The following is a 20,069-nucleotide window of genomic DNA, read 5'->3' as shown; positions in this document are numbered from 1 at the left end:
AAAAGAAAACACACACACACACACAAGGGAAAAGAGACAGGGAGGGAAGAGGAAAAAAGCACACTCAGGCACCAATCCTTAAATAGTAGTTTTTATAATGGCTAAGGGTAAGAGGTGCCTGATGATTTTGGTGAATTTGATAGAATGGTGTTTTGGCGAATTTGATAGAATGAACCCTGCTTCCCCTCTCTCCCACTGAGGCAGCCTCATGGAATGGCTGTTGCCAGGTGACAATTGAGGGAGAGGAGGCCTGATGGAGCTGGTCTTTCACCAGAGCTGAGGGAATCCACCTTGTTTCCCATCTTGCACATTGTTAAAGTTGCAGGCAAAGTAGTGAAGTCCAGTTCCCCTTAAGTGAAGAAAATATCATGATAGCAATATAGGTACAATTGGCTGCTGTGCTTCAAAATCATTACACTGCCACCACTAAGGCTTCCAGTGTTTACTGGTTCATGTGATTCTGCACAATGGTTGATGTGGGAAGCCACATCCCTGAAGGAGTTTAATGTGCTGTGGAATTTTTCATTTGTGGCATCGTAACTTTTCCCATTTGTAGAACACAACTGTGTGGTCAGGAAGGGGGATGGATCAAAGTGTGCTGTCTGGTTTGCCAGTCCTTGGTGTACTGAATGAACCCATTCAAGATATGAAAAAATATACAATAATTTAATTAGGATACAAATTAGTAACTAACATAATTAAATTATTGTTTAAAACTCTCTTCCCAGTCCAATACCAAGATGGAATTGCAAATTGCCTACTTTTTGCTCTTCAAATTGATCAAGCGCTCAAATCTCTCTATCTGTGATGGGGATGGAAACTGACTCCTTCCTACTTGGTCATCTGAAGAGCAGGGAAATGATAACAGATCATTTGAGGAAGGAGGAGGAGCAGGTGGAGCAGGAGGAGGGCTGTAGCTCAGTGGTAGAGCATCAATTTTGCATGCAGAAGGTCCTCGGTTCAATCCCTGGCATATCTAGTAGGAGTGGGACTGTCCCCTGTCTGAAACCCTGGAAGGCTGCTGCCAGTCAATGTAGACAATACTGAACTAGACAGTATGGCACAGTATGAAGGCAGTTTCCCATGTTTCTATGTTGTGTGCCACTCTGTGTGTGCCTATGTGTGCCCTGTACTTCTCTGTATGACAGAGTGTGCATGTGGAATGTGGAGTGATCACACACACTGCTGGCGTGCATCCCTGGGATGGCTGGTTAAGGGCAAATATGGCCCTCAGGCCAAAAAAGCTTAGCCACCCTAGCACTAAATAAACAGAGGGCATGTCAAGTGCACCATAGAGCAGTGGACTATCTACACTATGGTTGCCTCTATGATCTGGCTTGTTTCCCCTTGGAGTCCATCAAAGACCAGCTCCTTTGCCATTTAGCAGAGGGAGAGGGGGAGGCCCCTCCCATTCGTCTGCTGGATTCAGTGTCCACCCAGCCATTCCCTCTTGGGGCTCCAGCATCAGCCAACCACTCTGCCCTTTTTTGGCCTACTTTTGTATAATTTCTCCCTCTCTGTTGGTTTTTAAAAGAATCCTGGAGACCTTTTAATTCCAGTCTGTGCGTGTTTTTAAAAAAAATTAATATACTGTGCATAGAAAATGTTTTAGCTGCCACTGGTCTGTAAAAGTTATCATTGTAATTTATCATATTTATTGGTTGGTATTTTTTTCAGGGGTGTAGTCGTCTGGTGTCACAAGGGGTTGTAGACTTGTTACTTTTTTGGGAGCAGGGTCCCTGCCAGGTTCCTCTGTATGAGCCAATCAGCAGGAAAAAGGAGCATGTTAGCCACTCAGAAGGGTCCTTGTCCTTTCATGCTGATTGGAGCCAATCAAAGTGAAAGTAGGAGAATATCTGCTAAATTGAATTTAGTGCCGGATTTTGACTGAATCCGACAGTCCACTGTCTTTTTGGACCAGCACTGATTTCTTGCAGCAGGCCATGGCTGTAATCGGCATGGCTTTTTAATAATCCCCCCCCATTATTGCCACCAAAAAAACTAACAGCGGATCAAATCAGCAAGTGCCAAAGCAAGTGGAAACAAAAAAAGGCGGATCAGGATTGAACGAGGGACTATCAGAATACAAGTGGATCGGAACTAGGCAGTGAACCCCATCCCTAGAGGTGAGTCAGCCACTGAGAAGACTCTTCTCAGTAGCTAACACACAGCCTCCCCTTTCATGATGATTGGCTCCTAGGGATATCTGTTGTGGCATGTGGACTTGTGAGATAACAAGGAGAGCAAGGAAAATGAGGGGAAGTGGAAAAGGGGGCGTGGCTGCGAGGGGGTGTGATGTGACTATCATGAAAGGACCCTGCACTTCTGAATTTGCACTGCACTGCTGTTTTTGATGCTTTAAATGTATTTCAAACCTTTTTTTTGGTTAACTACCTTGGGAAGGAAACATGCCCTGAAAGGCAGGTTAGAAATCTATATAATAAATACATTAATAGTTCTTTTGATGGCTCTTGATTTTTTTCCTGTTGGAAAAGAAAGGCAGAATATAAACAAAATAACATGAATAAGTAAATAACACTTGGTGGTCTACCCTGTGGATTCCTAGCCACAGACGGGCTGCTTTGTTTTTAGATAAGCAGATAGATCACTGACAAACCTTCAGGCTTTTACAGCACCATGGGAAAGACTCGGAGAGATGTGGGCAGGGGTACAGTCATCCAGGGTCTCAGGGGGTCCCTACATCTCCAGCATCTGAGCCAATCAGCATGAAAGGGGAATGAGTTAGCCACTGAAAAATGTTTTCTAACATGCTTCCTTGTCCTTTCCTGCTGATTGGAGCCAATAAGAGTGAATTGGTGAGTCAGCCACTGAGAAGACTCTTTTCAGTAGCTAACACTCTTCCCTTTCATGTTGTTGGGGGAGAAGGCATTAACAAGGATCTCATTCTCAACTTAGCAGCAAAAATGGGGGCATGGCTTGGCTGTGACTATCAGGAAGGGACCCTGCACTTCTGAATTTGCCACTACTAGATACGGGGTTGGATTCCAGGGCATTGTGTGTGTGCATTTACGGTGCTGGGGCTTAGGCCTGTCAAGAATTCATGCTACATGACCAACTAACTACTCACTAATGTTGCCACCTTTTTTTTCAAGGCAGGGCCTTTGTTTCTAACTGTTAAATAAAGCTGAACTTCTTGTTTTTCTGTCACTGAATCTCCCTTACAGAAGTTGCACAGCTGGGATTTTTAAAATTCTGCTTGTCCTGATGACGTTAAAGACACAGGAGCCCTGCAGGGGAAAAGAAAGTCGCAACCCTCCAGTAGTGTGCGTTGATATTAGTGTGTGTGTTGGGGGGGCACTCTTCACATGCATAGAGGTATGCTTGTCTTCATTGCTGCCTGTTACTATAGTAATAATTAAGGACATCAAAAGAGCCCAGCTGTGGGGCTGAACGGACTACCATCCGACGCTTTATGGAGCGAAGCCCTGGAGAGCCCTGCACGCCGCTTTCAGCTCCCAGAGGAGGAAGATTTCGCGCCTTTGAAATAATTGCCTCTCGGTTGCCCAGGCGACAGCTGTGGCTCTGCCTCTGCAAGCGCGGGGCTGGGCTTCGACCTGTTTGCGCCGTTGCCGCCACTTCCCCTCCAGATGCTTCCTCACCCGCCCCCCACCCTCGCTGCCGCTGCCTCCTTGTCAGTGTAAGGGGCGCTTTCCCGGGCTTCTCTTCCCCGTCCAGGATGACCAGCGGGCAGGAGTGCGGGCAGGTGCAGGCCAGGTGAGTCAGGGGCCCAGGGCGCGCGCGAGAAGCAAGGGTATCAAGCAAGGGTACCAAGCGAAAAGAGGCGCCGCACGAGCGCTCAGCTCAAGGCTGCTCAAGCTGAAAAGGCTGCCGGCTCGCCGCTCTGCCTGCAGGGCCATCTACCCACCCGCGCGCGACGGCAAGAGGTGCAGCGCGCTCGCTTTCCCGCTGGACTCTTTCTCCAGCGCGTGGAGCTGGGGATGGAGGTGGCACGCGTCGCTGGGCGCGTCACAACAACAAAGGGCGCCATTGCGTAAGGCCTGTGAGCTGAGGAGAAGGGCAGGAGAATAAATAATGCGAGCATCGAGTGGCGGCAGGCGGCAACCTGCCGTTTTCCCACCGTCGCAAAGGATGGCTGCCTCCGGGGACATTCAGGCGGGGGAGAGGAAAGGCTGCATGCTTTTACAAAGAAATATAAGTTCCACCCCTTCGCGGTGGGGTTTGTGTTTGTGTGTGTTTGCTTCTTCTTCACGGGGTGGGGAGGGACTCCCGCCTCGGCTCCTCGCTTTATGGTCCTCTCTCACCACAACCGCTTCGCGCAGCTCTTTCCCCTGAGGTAGGATGGTGTCCGGGCTCCTGGGCCTTTCTCGCAGCATTGCGACTGGCATTTTTCGCAGCGAGGCGGACAGTTCTGTCGCCAATGGAAAGATGTAAACCCTGGGGTCCTCCCAGTGGTCTGTATTAGGAGGGACCCGCGGTTTTAAATTTGCTCCTAAGTGATCTGGAGCTAGGGCTGAGCAGTGACCACGTTTGCTGACGACACCAAATTGATGATGGTAGTCAAACCAAAAAGGAATAGCGAAGAACAAAAGGATCTCCTCAAAGTTGTGTGTGTGGGATGAGGATTAACATGGCAAACACGGTTCAGTGTAACTAAAGAGATCCCACCCAGGGACAAAGAAACGCCAAAATCACATATATGCTCTCGTGGCAGCGATTGACCAGGAAAGGGATTTTTGGCTTGTGGTGGATATGAAAATGTGGAGCCAATGTGTGGTTGCTGTGGAAAAGGCAAATTCCATGCTGAGGATATTTAGGAAAGGGATCGGAAATAAAACTGTCAGTATCATAACACATTTATACAAATCTGGAGTGTGGTTGCACCTTGAACACTGTGTTCAGTTCTGATCCATATGTACGGACTGCCTTCAAGTCAATCCCGTCTTACGGCGACCCTATGAAGAGGGTTTTCATGGTAAGTGGTATTCAGAGGTGGTTTACCATTGCCTTCCTCTGAGGCTGAGAGGCAGTGACTGGCCCAAGGTCACCCAGTGAGCTTCATGGCTGTGTGGGGATTCGAATCCTGGTCTCTCACCCACTCTAACCCAGCCTTTCCCAACCAGTGTGCCTCCAGATGTTGTTGGACCACAATTCCTATCTTTCCTGACCATTGGCAATGCTGGCTGAGGCTGATGGGAGTTGTGGTCCAACAACATCTGGAGGCACACTGGTTGGGAAAGGCTGCTCTAACCACTACACCAGACTGGCTCTTGATCCACTGCGACTCAAAAAGGAATGTACAGCATACTAGGGCAGATCCACACCATGTATTTAAAGCAGAATGGGACATTTGAGAATAGTTTTAGATAGTTTTATAACTGTTATGTTTGGCTTATTTATTTTGTTATGTACATTGTTGAGATTTATTGTTTAGTTATGTTTATTTAAAATGTGATGCATTTTTTCCTTTTAATTGTACTGAATATATATTATATATTGTATTTGTTTTTTATGTTGTAAACCGTCTAGAGAGCTTTGGCTATGGGGCGGTATAGAAATTTAATTAATTAATTAATTAATTAATTAATAATAATAATAATGTTGCACAGTTTTAAGATGTGCCGAGCTCATGGTCAAAGATATGAAGCAACTTCACTAGGTGGAGAGGTTACGTTTGTGGCTTAGAATAAAAAAGCCAGGAAGAAGGGGCATGACTATGGTGTGTAAAGTTATGCATGATGTGAGGACAGTAGATGTCAAGTTCTTCTCTCTCCTAATACTAGAACCTGAGGTCATCCACTGAAGCTGATTGGTGGGGGACTGAGGACAGACGAAAGGAAGTACTTCTTCACTTAGCACATAGTTGGAATTCACTAACACAAGATGTGATGACTATGAACTTGGAGGGCTTTAAAAGGGGATTCAACAAATTAATGGAGGGATTTGGCTTTTGTCCTGGAAGTACTGTATAATTATGACTGGTGGCCAGTGGTCATAATTATACAGTACCTCCAAGATATGAGACAGCATGGCTCTGAATACAAGTTACCAGAGAACAACAGTGGGAGAGGACTATTGCCCTCGTTTCCTGTCTGTGGGCTTTGCAAGGCATTTGGCTGGCTTTTGGTCTGATCCAGCAGAGATCTCTTTATGTTCTTATATCTTAACTTTAAAGCTGTTGTGGAATGGTCACTAAAGCTACAATCTTACACTCACATGAGTATTGATAGGGCTTACTTCAGAGTAGTTATACTATAGGAACTACACTGTGACTAAGCTCCATTGAACACATTGGGACTTACCTCTGAACAAATATGCTTTGAATTGTGCTGCATTTGGCACATTGCCATGGCAGAGAAATTGACATTTGATATTTAATATAAAGTTGACCAAAGGCTTTGGATTTTAATGCTACATGGAGCCCATTCGTGGAGTATGTCTGCAGTCACAGATCTGTTTTGTACATATCGGGATAGGGCTTGACCCTCATCTGAGAAGAGAAAGAGAGGAAATATTGGTCAGAAGCCAACACCATTCTCAATGATACAGTCTTTTGAAACATACATGGTGTTTCAAATATAGTGAACCTTTTGATGAGAGGGTGTTTCTTACCTGTTTTTTTACTTCTCATTTGTTTGTGACGTATCTATTGTTTCAGTGGCGGAAATATAAAACTATTAAAAAAGAAAGAGAGAATTGTGCTGCATTAATGGGAGCTCAGATGTCACCTCAGCCATATGAACTCACTGGCTGAGGCCAAGCCACAATTCTTTCAGCATTAGCCATCCCATCTGCAACACAGGGGTGTATATTTAGGCCTATTGTAAGGATTATTGAGATAGTGTATTGTATAGAAAGCACCTTAAGAACTTGAAATGTGCTACTTAAATGCTATTATTATTAACTTTAGTATGGCAGTCTCCATTAATAGAAGAATATTGCCTTCCTTTAGAGAAATCCATTTTACAGTCTCAGACTCAGCACTTAAGCTGTAAGGAAATGGATATTTAGCAGCAATCACAATGCTTTTCAGTTCTTTGCTAAAATGCCAGAAGATAACATCTCTTTTCCTGCTCCCCCAAAAGAACTACAAACTGTTTCTTAGGCCACTCATAGCAAATGTTGTAGATCTGAAAAAAACCCTTGATCCAGTAATTCTGCAACTTACAGTTGCAGCAGCTGAGATGCTTTGCTTGATACTTTCAGTTAGAGAATGTTTGGTTACAGATCAATGTAATAGACAATGAAGTAGCATATACAGTGCCTTGCAAAAGTAATCAGACCCCTGACCAATGCTCTCATATTACTGAATTACAAATGGTACGCTATAATTTCATTCTGTATGATATTTTATTTTGAAACACTGAAACTCAAAATCAATTATTGTAAGATGACAGTGGTTTTATGTTGGGAAATGTTTGTAAGTAACATAAAAAACTGAAACATGTTGCTTGCATAAGTATTCAACCCACACATTAATATTTGGTATAGCCACAATTCACTGCAATAACAGCTTTAAATCTTTTGGGGTAAGTATGTACCAGCTTTGCACACAGTGTCAGAGGGATTTTGGCCCATTCTTCTTGGCAGATTTGCTCCAGGTCATTCAGGTTGGTTGGATGTTGCTTGTGGACTGCAATTTTCAAAGAGTGCCACAGATTTTCAGTGGGACTAAGATCAGGACTTTGACTGGGCCACTGTAGGACATTCACCTTTTTGTTCTTGAGCCACTCCAGTGTTGCTCTGGCCTTGTGCTTGGGATCATTGTCCTGCTGAAAAGTGAATTTCCTCCCAAGCTTCAGTTTTTTAGTGGACTGAAGCAGGTTCTCTTGCAGTATTTCCCTGTATTTTGCGCCATCCATTCTTCCTTCAATTTTAACAAGATGCCCAGTCCCTGCTGATGAGAAGCATCCCCACAGCATGATCACCACCACACTTCACTGTAGGGATAGTGTGTCTTGAGGCATGGGCAGTGTTAGGCTTGTGTCACACATAGCACTGAGTTTTGGACAAAAAGCTCTATCTTGATCTCATCTGACCACAAAACCTTTTCCCACATCACAACTGGGACACTCTCATGCTTTCTGGCACACTCCAGACGTGCTTTCAGATTGTACTTTTTGAGTAATGGCTTCTTTCTTGCCACCTTCCCATACAGGGCACTGTTATGCAGAGCTCTTCATATGGTTCACTGGTGCACTGTTACTCCACTCCCAGCCACTGTAGCTGCTTCAAAGTGATTGTTGGGTTCTCTGTGGCTTCTTTCACAAGTGTCCTTGTTTGAGTATTGAATTTTGAGGGACAGCCTTTTCTTGGCAGTGCCTGCGTGGTGTGATACAGCTTCCACTTCCTGATTATTGATCCAACTGTGCTCACTGGGATATCCAAACACTTGGATATTTGCACCCTTTTACTAATCTATGTGTTTGTATTACATTAGCTCTCACTTTCAGTGTTTCAAAATAAAATATCATACAGAACAAAATTGCAATGTACCATTTGTAAGTCAGTAATATGAGAGCATTGGTCAGGGGTCTGATTACTTTTGCAAGGCACTGTATCACTCCTGTAGAAGTGAGGTGCATGCAGAAAAAGTTTCTGATAAACAATAGTAGGAAGCAGCATATAATAAGACATGCAAATCCTTTTAGGGAAGGTGGCATGTCAAGGTCAAAGTCCAATGGATGAGTTTCAAGGGTATCAAGAAGGGAGATTAGGGCAAAACCAGTCTCATCTTATGTGGGGCCAGCGAGCCAGGCCAGTCATCTGCTGATTGTAGCCTCTGGTTGTGGGTCCTTGGCAGCTGGAGGTCTTCTTCAAGGCAAGGGGGTCCTCCAGAGGTGTTCTCTATGGTGGTTGCTGGTGTATCCAGCATATTCAAATGGCATAGTTGTGTAAGGTGTGTGACACACACAGCAGTTCCCGGAGCTCAAGTTTACATACCGTAAGTGAAATAAAGTGCTACATTTAAGATTGGTAGGAGGTCAGATGCAGTAGATACATCTGGCATATAAGTCCTTTTCCAGGATTTGCATTGGTAAGTCCAAGATGGATCTTCTGATGCAGAGTCTGTGATTGGGGAGCAGGGTAGGGCCCAGGCTCCTTCTGTGGGTGGTTGCACATTCTCTGGGAGTGTCTGAGCTGTCCTGATTCTCAGCTGTCTCAGGTCTTCAAGAGGTTTTGGCTTCCATCTGTGGGAAAACCTCACTATTAATTTGGGGGAATTAAAGAAGTGCAAAGTACTAGCAAATGGTGGCTATGAGACAGTAAACAGGGCTTACACTGGTACTGTATAGCAAGATTCTATTCTATATTTGTTCATGTAAACAAGATCCTGAGAACTCCAATATGTTTTTTTATAACAGTCTCATCAGGGGAGGGCCCTTAGCTTAGTGCTAGACCAAGAGCTGCTCATAGAAGCTTTTAAATGTTAAGAGACTATGGTGTTAAGTGTTATATGAACTCGTGGAAATAAACAAATAAACAATAATAAAATTTGTTAATATTTAATGTGTCACAGGACTCTTTATTTTTTTAAAGGATCTTGGGTACTAGGGCAGGTCCCTTCACCCTCCCTGCTCACCTGAATGGCCACTGTTTCAAAACTTGTATTCTTTGTTGATGCACTTGGACACAGCAAACCATGATTTGTCCTTAAACAAGGATCCCGAACTAAGATTAGACCCTTGGTTTAAGGACAAATGATGATTTGGTCAATCCATAGGGTTTTTTATGTATTTATTTTATTTATTTAACAAAATTTATATACCACTTGAATGTAAAGCTCTCTAAGTGGTTTACAAAACATTTGGTTTGCTGAGAACCTGAATTGTAGTGCATGGGAGGGAGGGAGAGGAAGGAGCCTGAGGACTGATTGTGTAAGTATCACTATATAAATAGTTTGTGTTCACATCTGAATGTACCTGGTATAGGCATGTGTTCACATGCCTGTTTTATCTCACAGAGTGATCACTTTCACTATTTCATTGTCAGAGAGAGGAAATTCTAGAGACAATGAGGGGGGAAAAACGTCAACATTCGAACCAAAAAAGTATCCATTCAGAGAAAACTGCTTCTAGAGATACATTACCAGTATGTTTCACAATTGAAAAAATTGAGGTTTGTGTATTTTTTTTTTTACAGTGGTGGTGGTGATACTGTAGCACAACAAAAGTAATTTGGCCAGCTAGATGTAGCATGCTTATTTCAGTGATGAAAGCAGATTCCTGCAAAGACCCGTCTCAGATCTGTCACCACCAGATAGCCAACTAAGGAAGGCTGTCTGCCTGCTTGCTCACATTATTTATTTATTTATTAGATTTAAACCCCTCCCTTTCCTCCCTTTTCTAGCATGCTCCTCAACATAGGAGTGATTTCTAAATCCAAACATTTTGCAAATTTTTAAAGTCTTGAGGAAAGCTGCCAAAAAGTGGGTCTGCTTCCTCCCCTTCAAATGTGAAAAGGGCACCATTTTGGTCAATTTTAGTTAGCAAGGGCTCTTCACATCTATGATTGTTTCCTACCTTCATATCCTTACCTTACTCTTTCACCTCATTACCCTCAAATTCCTATCTCCCTTCACTTGGTGAAAATATCTCACTCCAACGGTGGCAAAATACCTTTAGCAGGATAGGACTTCTTAGTTGCCAACTTTTGACCCTACTCTTGTAGCTCCTGATTTCTGTTTATTTCAGAGGTTTTGTGCAAGGGGAGTCTTGAGCAAAAACCTCCATGTTGAAAATAGAATTTAAAAAGGCTTATTTATGTAGCACAAATGTTCCCTTCAGCAATGAGTGGAAATAGGCGTGTTCACATTGTTTGGGCCTACAGAAACAAAAAGGCTAGGCTGTGTTCAAGTGAAAAGCAAATGGAAGTAGGGGGTGGGGCAATTAAATGTCACCAAACATGTGAACCCTCACCCTATTGTGCTAAGGAGCTTCCACACCAGCAGTGGCTGCAGATGTATAATGGTTTATTTTTACATAACGGATTTTCTGTGGTAAGGGGAGATCCAGATTAAATGAAGAAAAAGTGTGGACTGGCATTTTGGTGACAATTATGTAGTGTGGATGCAGGGAAAAAAGTCTGAACATAAGCAGAAACAGGTCCACAATAAACTCATTTGGAAGCACCTGCTATGTCACTTATTAGGCTGCCATTTTATAGGTGGTTAACAAGTTCACCAGATATGTTAACTGCCAATACATGCAAATGCTAAATTTGTGTGGTCCTTCCTCCTTAAAGGAGGCAAAGATTGCATAAACTGAACTAATGCAGGTATAATCAACACGTGCATGTTATTTGCATCACCCATTGCCCAAAGTTCCTAATCCTACCAATTCTGAAAACATATTTTTGAAAATGGACAACTCTGTAGCCCAAACCAAGTTTTGAAGGTTGCAACTTTAGCTTGAAATTTTATTTTAAGATGCTAACTGGTTAATTATAATTTTAAATTACATTTTTATGTTATGACAATAATCATAGTATTTACTATTAATTGGGATAGATAGACTTACAAGCAATACATACAAAATATATGCACACACATTGATGGCACTATAAAAATACATGAGATTGTATTCAACTAAGTCCTATGCAGAGTAGACAATTGAAATTAATGAGCCTAAGTTAGGGCACAATTGCATAAGTATTTATGCCAGGCTGAGAGTAGTTAGGATATGATGTCTCTCCAGCTGAGCTGGCTGGGTTGTGGCCCAGCCAGCTGTGCTGGCATAAGTCCCTCATCATGGCTCAGCCACGGCTCAGTTGGAAAATCCCCACCTCTCCTGGCTCAGCCAGCTCAGCCGAGACTGGCATAGGTAAGTCCCCAAAAAGGGGAAATGGGAGGGGCCGGACTGATGGGAGGGAGACTTATGCCGTATCCTACATCTGTTCAGCTCGGTCATGTGACCTTCAGTCCCAGTATAAGTTAAGCTGGGGAAAAGGGTGGTCTAAGTAAAAACACACAATAGCTCTGTTTTTTGCAGCTTTCATTTTAGTTCTGCTGGGCTCTACCAGCTGAGCTGGCATTCTTTCCTCCCATGGGCTTCTGAAAGGAGTTAGGATTTGGTGCTCTTTAGCCAGTGTAACTTCCACTGGCTTCCTCGATGTACAATTGTTCTGTTAATCATGCATATTCATGGGTCTACTCTGAGTAGGAGTAGCATTGAATACCACCCATAAGTCTATTATTTACTACACAGTTTCAAACAACATTACATAATTTTAAATCATTGGGTTGTATCCAATGGTGTTGCTTAGTTGATGGTAAGACTTCAGTCAGCAAAGCAGATAGGGGCATGAGTTTCCAGTGATACCTCTTCCTCCATGTAGTCTCCCATGCTCCCTTGAATCTGCTCCAAAGGGTTGAGCGACTCTCCAGGGCACATTTATGCATACAAGGGGCTGCAGAGGAAAGGGGAATTACTGAAAATTGCTGCCATGCCTGTTTCACTGATGAAAGTCTTACTGTCAGCTGAGTAACCCCATTGGATACATATAATTGTTTCTACTCTAATTCCAGCACTAGAGTATCAAAACATACACAAAGGCAGAACAAGTAATAGCAAATTATATTTTGTTGCTTTTTGGGGGGCCTTCCATTTACTGTACCATTTCAAAACAGTCAGTTAGTCAGTCCATTTCCATTTTTCCAGAAGGGGTAAGAGTAAAATGAAAACATTACTTAGATAGCTTACACAAGGTAAGTATCATAATAGAAAACTCATTGCCAGATCTACCAGAGATATTACTGTTGGGATATATAAGGAGAACGTGATGGATGACTTTGAGGATAATAATATAATTCAGCTTTTACTGATGGCAACTAAGATCTGTATAGCTAGACTTTGAAAAAATGTAATTGCGTATATTTCAACAATTTAATATTTCTTTTGGTTATGAAAGCTGTGGGACACTGCAGTTAATGGGAAAGCTCACAGCCTATATTAAATAAAAATGAACAATAATCAACAGGATACGTTTCACAATAAATGGCATGCTTTTATTTATTTCTGGAGAGATTTATGGACAGATTCATGGTTTGGAAAACACTATTGTACAAGTGGATAAATATTTTGAATAAATATTTTTCAATATTGTAATAAGCTGTTATTTTATAATGAATTGAAAATATTTAAAAAGAAATGAAATTAAAATGAAATATAACAAGAATGCTGGTGCAGACATACTTTATCACTTGTTCAGCTATTATCTCATGAGAACAGACACAAACAGTTGTCTGGCAGCAAAACAAAACAAAGTGTGCAGGACTTTCCACTGCCTCTCTCAAAGGACAGTCCTACTTATCCAGTGCTGATTGTCAGAGTTTGGTGTGAATGTGGTCAGCCATCAATTTTTCTAAAGCTTTTTGTTTTCCTAGTAACTTTCCTCCAAAACTTCTAAAAACAAACTGAAAACCCATAGGACCCTCCCTTAAAAAAATAATTCTAGTTTTCTGAATGAAAAGTGTGGATGCTGACATTCCAAAAGAATAAATACATAAAAATGCTTACCCCCTGATTCAGGGTATATCTACATTGGCATTTTTCGCTAGTGGTTTCTCAGCACCATAAAACTGCCCTGAGGTATCTGTACCATGATGGCTAAATGAGAAGATTCAAATAGCATCCCAGTACAATTGCCTGCATAATCACAATCCTGGTTTGGAGATCTTGTAAATGTTGGGTTATCTTCTGGTTTCTAACATTTTCATTCATTTTTTCCTACCCACATTGAAATGAAATTAAACATAGGAACATAAGAACATAAGAAGAGCCTGCTGGATCAGGCCAGTGGCCCATCTAGTCCAGCATCCTGTTCTCACAGTGGCCAACCAGGTGCCTGGGGGAAGCCCGCAAGCAGGACCCGAGTGCAAGAACACTCTCCCTTCCTGAGGCTTCCGGCAACTGGTTTTCAGAAGCATGCTGCCTCTGACTAGGGTGGCACAGCACAGCCATCACGGCTAGTAGCCATTGATAGCCCTGTCCTCCATGAACTTGTCTAATCTTCTTTTAAAGCCATCCAAGCTGGTGGCCATTACCGCATCTTGTGGGAGCAAATTCCATAGTTTAACTATGAGCTGAGTAAAGAAGTACTTCCTTTTGTCTGTCCTGAATCTTCCAACATTCAGCTTCTTTGAATGTCCATGAGTTCTAGTATTATGAGAGAGGGAGAAGAACTTTTCTCTATCCACTTTCTCAATGCCATGCATAATTTTATACACTTCTATCATGTCTCCTCTGACCCGCCTTTTCTCTAAACTAAAAAGCCCCAAATGCTGCAACCTTTCCTCGTAAGGGAGTCGCTCCATCCCCTTGATCATTCTGGTTGCCCTCTTCTGAACCTTTTCCAACTCTATAATATCCTTTTTGAGATGAGGCGACCAGAACTGTACACAGTATTCCAAATGCGGCCGCACCATAGATTTATACAACGGCATTATGATATCGGCTGTTTTATTTTCAATACCTTTCCTAATTATTGCTAGCATGGAATTTGCCTTTTTCACAGCTGCCACACACTGGGTCGACATTTTCATCGTGCTGTCCACTACAACCCCGAGGTCTCTCTCCTGGTCGGTCACCGCCAGTTCAGACCCCATGAGCGTATATGTGAAATTAAGATTTTTTGCTCCAATATGCATAATTTTACACTTGTTTATATTGAATTGCATTTGCCATTTTTCCGCCCATTCACTCAGTCTGGAGAGGTCTTTTTGGAGCTCTTCGCAATCCCTTTTTGTTTTAACAACCCTGAACAATTTAGTGTCGTCAGCAAACTTGGCCACTTCACTGCTCACTCCTAATTCTAGGTCATTAATGAACAAGTTGAAAAGTACAGGTCCCAATACCGATCCTTGAGGGACTCCACTTTCTACAGCCCTCCATTGGGAGAACTGTCCGTTGATTCCTACTCTGCTTTCTGCTTCTTAACCAATTCCTTATCCACAAGAGGACCTCTCCTCTTATTCCATGACTGCTAAGCTTCCTCAGAAGTCTTTGGTGAGGTACCTTGTCAAACGCTTTTTGAAAGTCTAAGTACACTATGTCCACTGGATCACCTCTATCTATATGCTTGTTGACACTCTCAAAGAATTCTAATAGGTTACTGAGACAGGACTTTCCCCTGCAGAAGCCATGCTGGCTCTGCCTCAGCAAGGCTTGTTCTTTCTAAAGCTTTTTGTTTTCCTAGTAACTTTCCTCCAAAACTTCTAAAAACAAACTGAAAACCCATAGGACCAACTTATGGCAACACTATGGTTTTCATGGTAAGCGGTATTCAGAGGTGGTTTACCATTGCGTTCCTCTGAGGCTGAGAGGCAGTGACAGGCCCAAGGTCACCCTGTGAGCTTCATGGCTGTGTGGGGATTTGAACGCTGGCTGTAGCCTTAAAGAGAGTCTGGGTTGGGTGGGGGACTCTTACTTTGTTGTTGGTGCATATTGATTCCCCAATCAGCAGGAGTTTTACAAAGCCTCATATTTATGCTGCCGTAGTCCCTGTCCATGACTCCTTGTCCTAGTCATGTTTGCACAGAACTTGGGTTGTGGAAGGGATAACGGGGTAGTAAATTTATGAATCCTACATATCCACTCTCCTAAACAAATGACTCATTCACAGACTTCTCTACTTAATCTGTTTATGACAGTAAAGCTTTATGTGACAGACAACACAAAAATGGTCTGTGGATGAATGTATTCAGTATTATCTTTGAGATTCATTGAACAATTATTTAATGCAACAAAAGTGCTACAAAGGAGCTCGTGCTTTATTTCTGTAGTAACAAAAATGTTCACATGTTCTTTGTTTTCCAGTGAATCTGATGTTTCAGTTTTGGAAGATAAAGGTAATTAACTTTTCAGAGTCTACTATTTTTTAAGTAGATCTCTTTTAAAGAATCAATGATTCTATAGAAATAGGAGTGAATCCTGTGTTGGGAAAGTTATATTAATGCTGTAAAAAATTGCATGTCTATGAAAAGTTTGTTTTGTCTTTCTAATTTTTTATCACTGCTGTTCTTTTTGCAAAGCTCTGTTATATATTGTTTTCAACGTATTTGAATTTAAGCTGTAATTCTGAAAGATCCAATTCTATAGCAATCCTGCTAACTTCAGAAAGATTACTTCCCATGATGGCAAACAGCTGGGGAGAGGGGGTTCTGGTGGACATTGTACATCTCTGCTTCCCTAGAACAGTCTTAAGTCACCACTGCTTTTAAAAAAAGAAACATGTGTTTGTTATGTATTTATTTTCAGGGGAAAGGGCTGTAGCTCAGTGGTAGAGCATCTGCTTTATTTATTTATTTATTTATTTATTATACTTGTATACCGCCTCATAGCCGAAGCTCTCTGGGCAGTTTACAGTAACTAAAAACAAAAACAATTTAAAATACATCTTTTAAAAAACTATTTAAAACACAATTTAAAAATTTAAAACAATATAAAACACATGCTAAAATGCCTGGGAGAAGAGGAAAGTCTTGACCTGGCGCCGAAAAGATAACAGTGTTGGCGCCAGGTGCACCTCATCAAGTAAATCATTCCATAATTTGGGGGCCACCACTGAGAAGGCCCTCTCCCTTGTTGCCATCCTCTGAGTTTCCCTTGGAGTAGGCACCTGGAGGAAGGCCTTTGATCTTGAACATAGTGTACGGGTGGGTTCATATCGGGAGAGGCGTTCCATCAGGTATTGTGGTCCGAAGCCGTGTAAGGCTTTATAGGTCAAAACCAGCACCTTGAATCGAGCTCGGAAACATACAGGCAGCCAGTGCAAGCGGGCCAGAATCGGTTGTATAGGTTTGGACCGTCTGGTCCCTGTTACCAATCTGGCCGCTGCATTTTGCACAAGCTGCAGTTTCCGAACTGTCTTCAAAGGCAGCCCCACGTAGAGTGCATTGCAGTAATCTAATTTGGAGGTTACCAGAGCATGGACAACTTTGCATGCAGAATGTTCACCACCTGAAACCCAGGAGAGCCACTGCAAGTCAATGTAGGTAATTATGGAATACATCAGGGGTCAACCTTTGTCCAGGCATTTTTTACATGTGAGGCTTACAGTGCTATCCTATACTGTCTACTTAGAATTAAGTCCCAATGAATTCAATGACACCCAGAGAAAGGGTATAAAAAAAGGGTCTGTAGCTCAATGGCAGAGCACATGCTTTGCATGCAAAAATTCTCAAGTTCAGTCCCTGTAATCTTCAGGGAGGGCTGGGAAAAGTCTTGTGTCTGAAACCCCGGAGAGCCACTGCCAGTTAGTGTGAACGATACTGGGATGGACCATGGTCTGACTGGTGTAAAGCAGCTTTCTCTGTTCCCTGGAATGCGGCCTTAAAAGCTCTTCCTACTCCCAACTTCAGGATGAAAAACGGAACATTGATGGACAGCAAAAGAGGTTTAAAGATGTTCTTAAAGCAAATGTAAAAAAATGTAACATGAACATCGACAACTGGGAGGTCTTGGCCCATGAACGTCCCAAATGGAGGTCTGCTATTATCAAAGGTGCTGTGGACTTTGAAGAAGCACGAATACAGGGCAAACAGGACAAACGAGCTAAGCGGAAGGCACATCAAACAAATCCTCATTGCGACTATCTTCCATCTGGAAACCTATGTCCTCACTGTGGGAGGCTGTGTGGATCCAGAATTGGCCTCCACAGTCACTTACGGACCCACTGTTAAAGACCTTATCTTGGAAGACAATCTTACTCGGCCACGAGTAATCACCAGTGAATGAATGAATATAACATTTGCAGTAACCAGAATGTTCATTCATAGAATTGTCTTCAGCTTTCCCATTAAGATTAAACAACAGAGGTGAGAAGAGGTTAAAGGTCATGACCTACAGTGCAATCCTATGCATGTCTATTTGGAAACCTGTATGTGCCTACTTGAGTTCAGTGGGATTGACTCCTAGGTAAATGGGCATAGGATTGCAGCCATAAACAGAAATCCTATGCATGCTTTATCAGAAGTAAGTCCCAATTAGAGTTTAATTCCAGTTTGTGCCCATTTTGCAGTTTTCATTTTTAAACTTTTCCATTCTGTACTGTTTCTGCAATAATGTGTGAATTTTTAAAAAGAAATATGAATGAAATTCTGAAATTCGTCCCCCAAAGAAAAGGAATTGCTAGCTTTTATGAAGTTGTCCGAGGCAGTAGTGGTCGATGGGGCAGCAAATAAGTTGTGGTGTTGCGCATCTGGCTTCCGAATGGCAGCAAGTGTCACTGCTGCTTACTGAGAGGGGGAGGGGGCATGGGGAGGTCAACATGGTACAAGGATGGTGGTGGAGCCAAGCCAACGCTCTTGCCACTATATCACTGAACTCACACCACGTTGAGCTCCGTACATCTCGCTCCTTCCCCTCTCTCTCTTGGTGAGCGGCAGTGGTGCTTGCTGTTTGGAAGACAGGTGTGCAGAGCTGCACTGTCTTCGCTGCCCCATTAACTGCTGCTGGTCCTGGGACTGCCTTTAAAATATTTTTCTTCTTTCTTTTTATAACAGTTAATAGCTGCATGTATAACTGCATGGAGCTGCTAGTAAGCGCAACTGCTGCTGCAGATGTGAAAAGTGTGGCTGCAAATACACCTGGGAGGGAGGTGATGGCATGCTGTCCAGTTGTAAGGGAGAAAAAAGATGGCTGCCCTGCAATCATTGCTCTTTGATTGTTTTCTGATTATGTGAGCTGCTCTGGGAGATTTTTAAATGACAGGGTGGCGTATAAGCTTTTCAAACAAGCAAATAAAAATATTTTAAAAAATGATTGCACTTTCATTCTATGCAAGCAATGATTACTAGAATTTATCAAGGATTAAGGCCGAAGTTTAATATTGTACTACAAGATGAGCTAATCAGATATCAGGTTACTACTGTACATTCAAAGTCAAAGTCTTTATTAGCCAAAGGCCATCAATTATGCAAAGCATAAATCACTCAAAACACAATAAAAATGAAACAGCTCATCTGACCTTCCACAATACAACAGTACTAACAACACATCACAAAAAAGTGAAATTATACATATATTTATAATTTAAGTTGGTACTTTAACCCAAAGTTAGCAACCACCTGTTATCTGGCTTTCTCCCCCTTTCCTCCCCACTTTCATTGTTCTGAATCCTGCTGGCAGTCAACCATATGAGACTTGTGCCATTCCTTTTTAATAGATTGAACTGCAATTAGGAAGTTGGCTAGATCGACTATGATCCTATGGGTCTGACTTGTCAGCAGAAAGACCAGTACGTCCTCTGTATATTGTGGAATAATAGCCAAGCTGATTTCCTCCTGAAAACACTAAATATATTTATTTATAAATTACACATATCCCGACTTTCCTCCAAAGAGCTCAAGGTGGCATACAAACATGGTTCTCCCCCTCCCAATTTTATCATCACAACAACTTTGTGAGGTAGTTTAGGCTGAGAGACAGTGACTGGCCCAAGTGAGCTTCATGGCTGAGTGGAGATGTGAACCCTGGTCTCCCAGGTCCCAATCCAACACTCTGACAACTACACTGCACTCACTCTTAAGATATGGGCTCCTGCTGGGAGGAAGGGTGGGATATGAATAAATAAATAAATATGCCTTAAGGCTAATTACACAGGCCCAGGTTCTTCTCCTTCAACTTTCATTTTAATGTTGCCTTGAGCAGCAGAATTTTTTCTATAGTAGTAAAAATTAAAGGGCAATGTTGGGATAGCAGATAGTAGAATGCTTTTTTAAAAAGGGAATGATGCCTTGATGGAATGGAACTCATGGCTTATTCTTATTATTGGAAAGAACTTGCTTAAAGGTGTGCTATTGCAATTTCTTTTGGATGGGCAGAGCCCACCCATATGTAATTCAGCTGTTGTACTGAAGAGAGATTTGATGAGTTTTAATCTCTTCTTCACATCCATTGAGATTCAACAATCCTTTGTGGGTATAGAATCTCCAGTGTACAAACAGTTCAGGGGCTTTCCCATGCAATTCAATGGCATAAGTTGCTCTGGCTGATATCATTATGATTATTATGGCTATTATTCATTTCTAGAGTACTAGAATAACTACATGCTGTACAGAGAATAACATAAGACACCCAGACCCTGACTAC

The 20,069-nt window shown here is 42.4% G+C and overlaps 1 protein-coding gene across 2 annotated transcripts in view; it reads left to right on the top strand.

The window, feature by feature from the left end:
• The first annotated feature begins 3,539 nt into the window (after positions 1 to 3,539).
• Positions 3,540 to 20,069, top strand: part of LOC133388530 (uncharacterized) — a 53,611-nt gene continuing 37,081 nt past the window's right edge. For both annotated transcript variants that reach the window (XM_061634490.1, XM_061634489.1), the window contains exons 1-2: positions 3,540 to 3,735; positions 15,795 to 15,826. In XM_061634490.1, coding sequence (XP_061490474.1) covers positions 3,698 to 3,735; positions 15,795 to 15,826 — 70 coding nt within the window. In that variant the 5' untranslated portion in view covers positions 3,540 to 3,697. The remainder of the gene's footprint in view (positions 3,736 to 15,794; positions 15,827 to 20,069) is intronic.

The sequence above is a fragment of the Rhineura floridana genome, chromosome 7, assembly GCF_030035675.1.
Source record: "Rhineura floridana isolate rRhiFlo1 chromosome 7, rRhiFlo1.hap2, whole genome shotgun sequence".
In the NCBI taxonomy this organism is placed as follows: Eukaryota; Metazoa; Chordata; class Lepidosauria; order Squamata; family Rhineuridae; genus Rhineura; species Rhineura floridana.
Note: the sequence above shows the minus strand (reverse complement) of the source record. Positions and strands in the feature narration are given on the sequence as shown.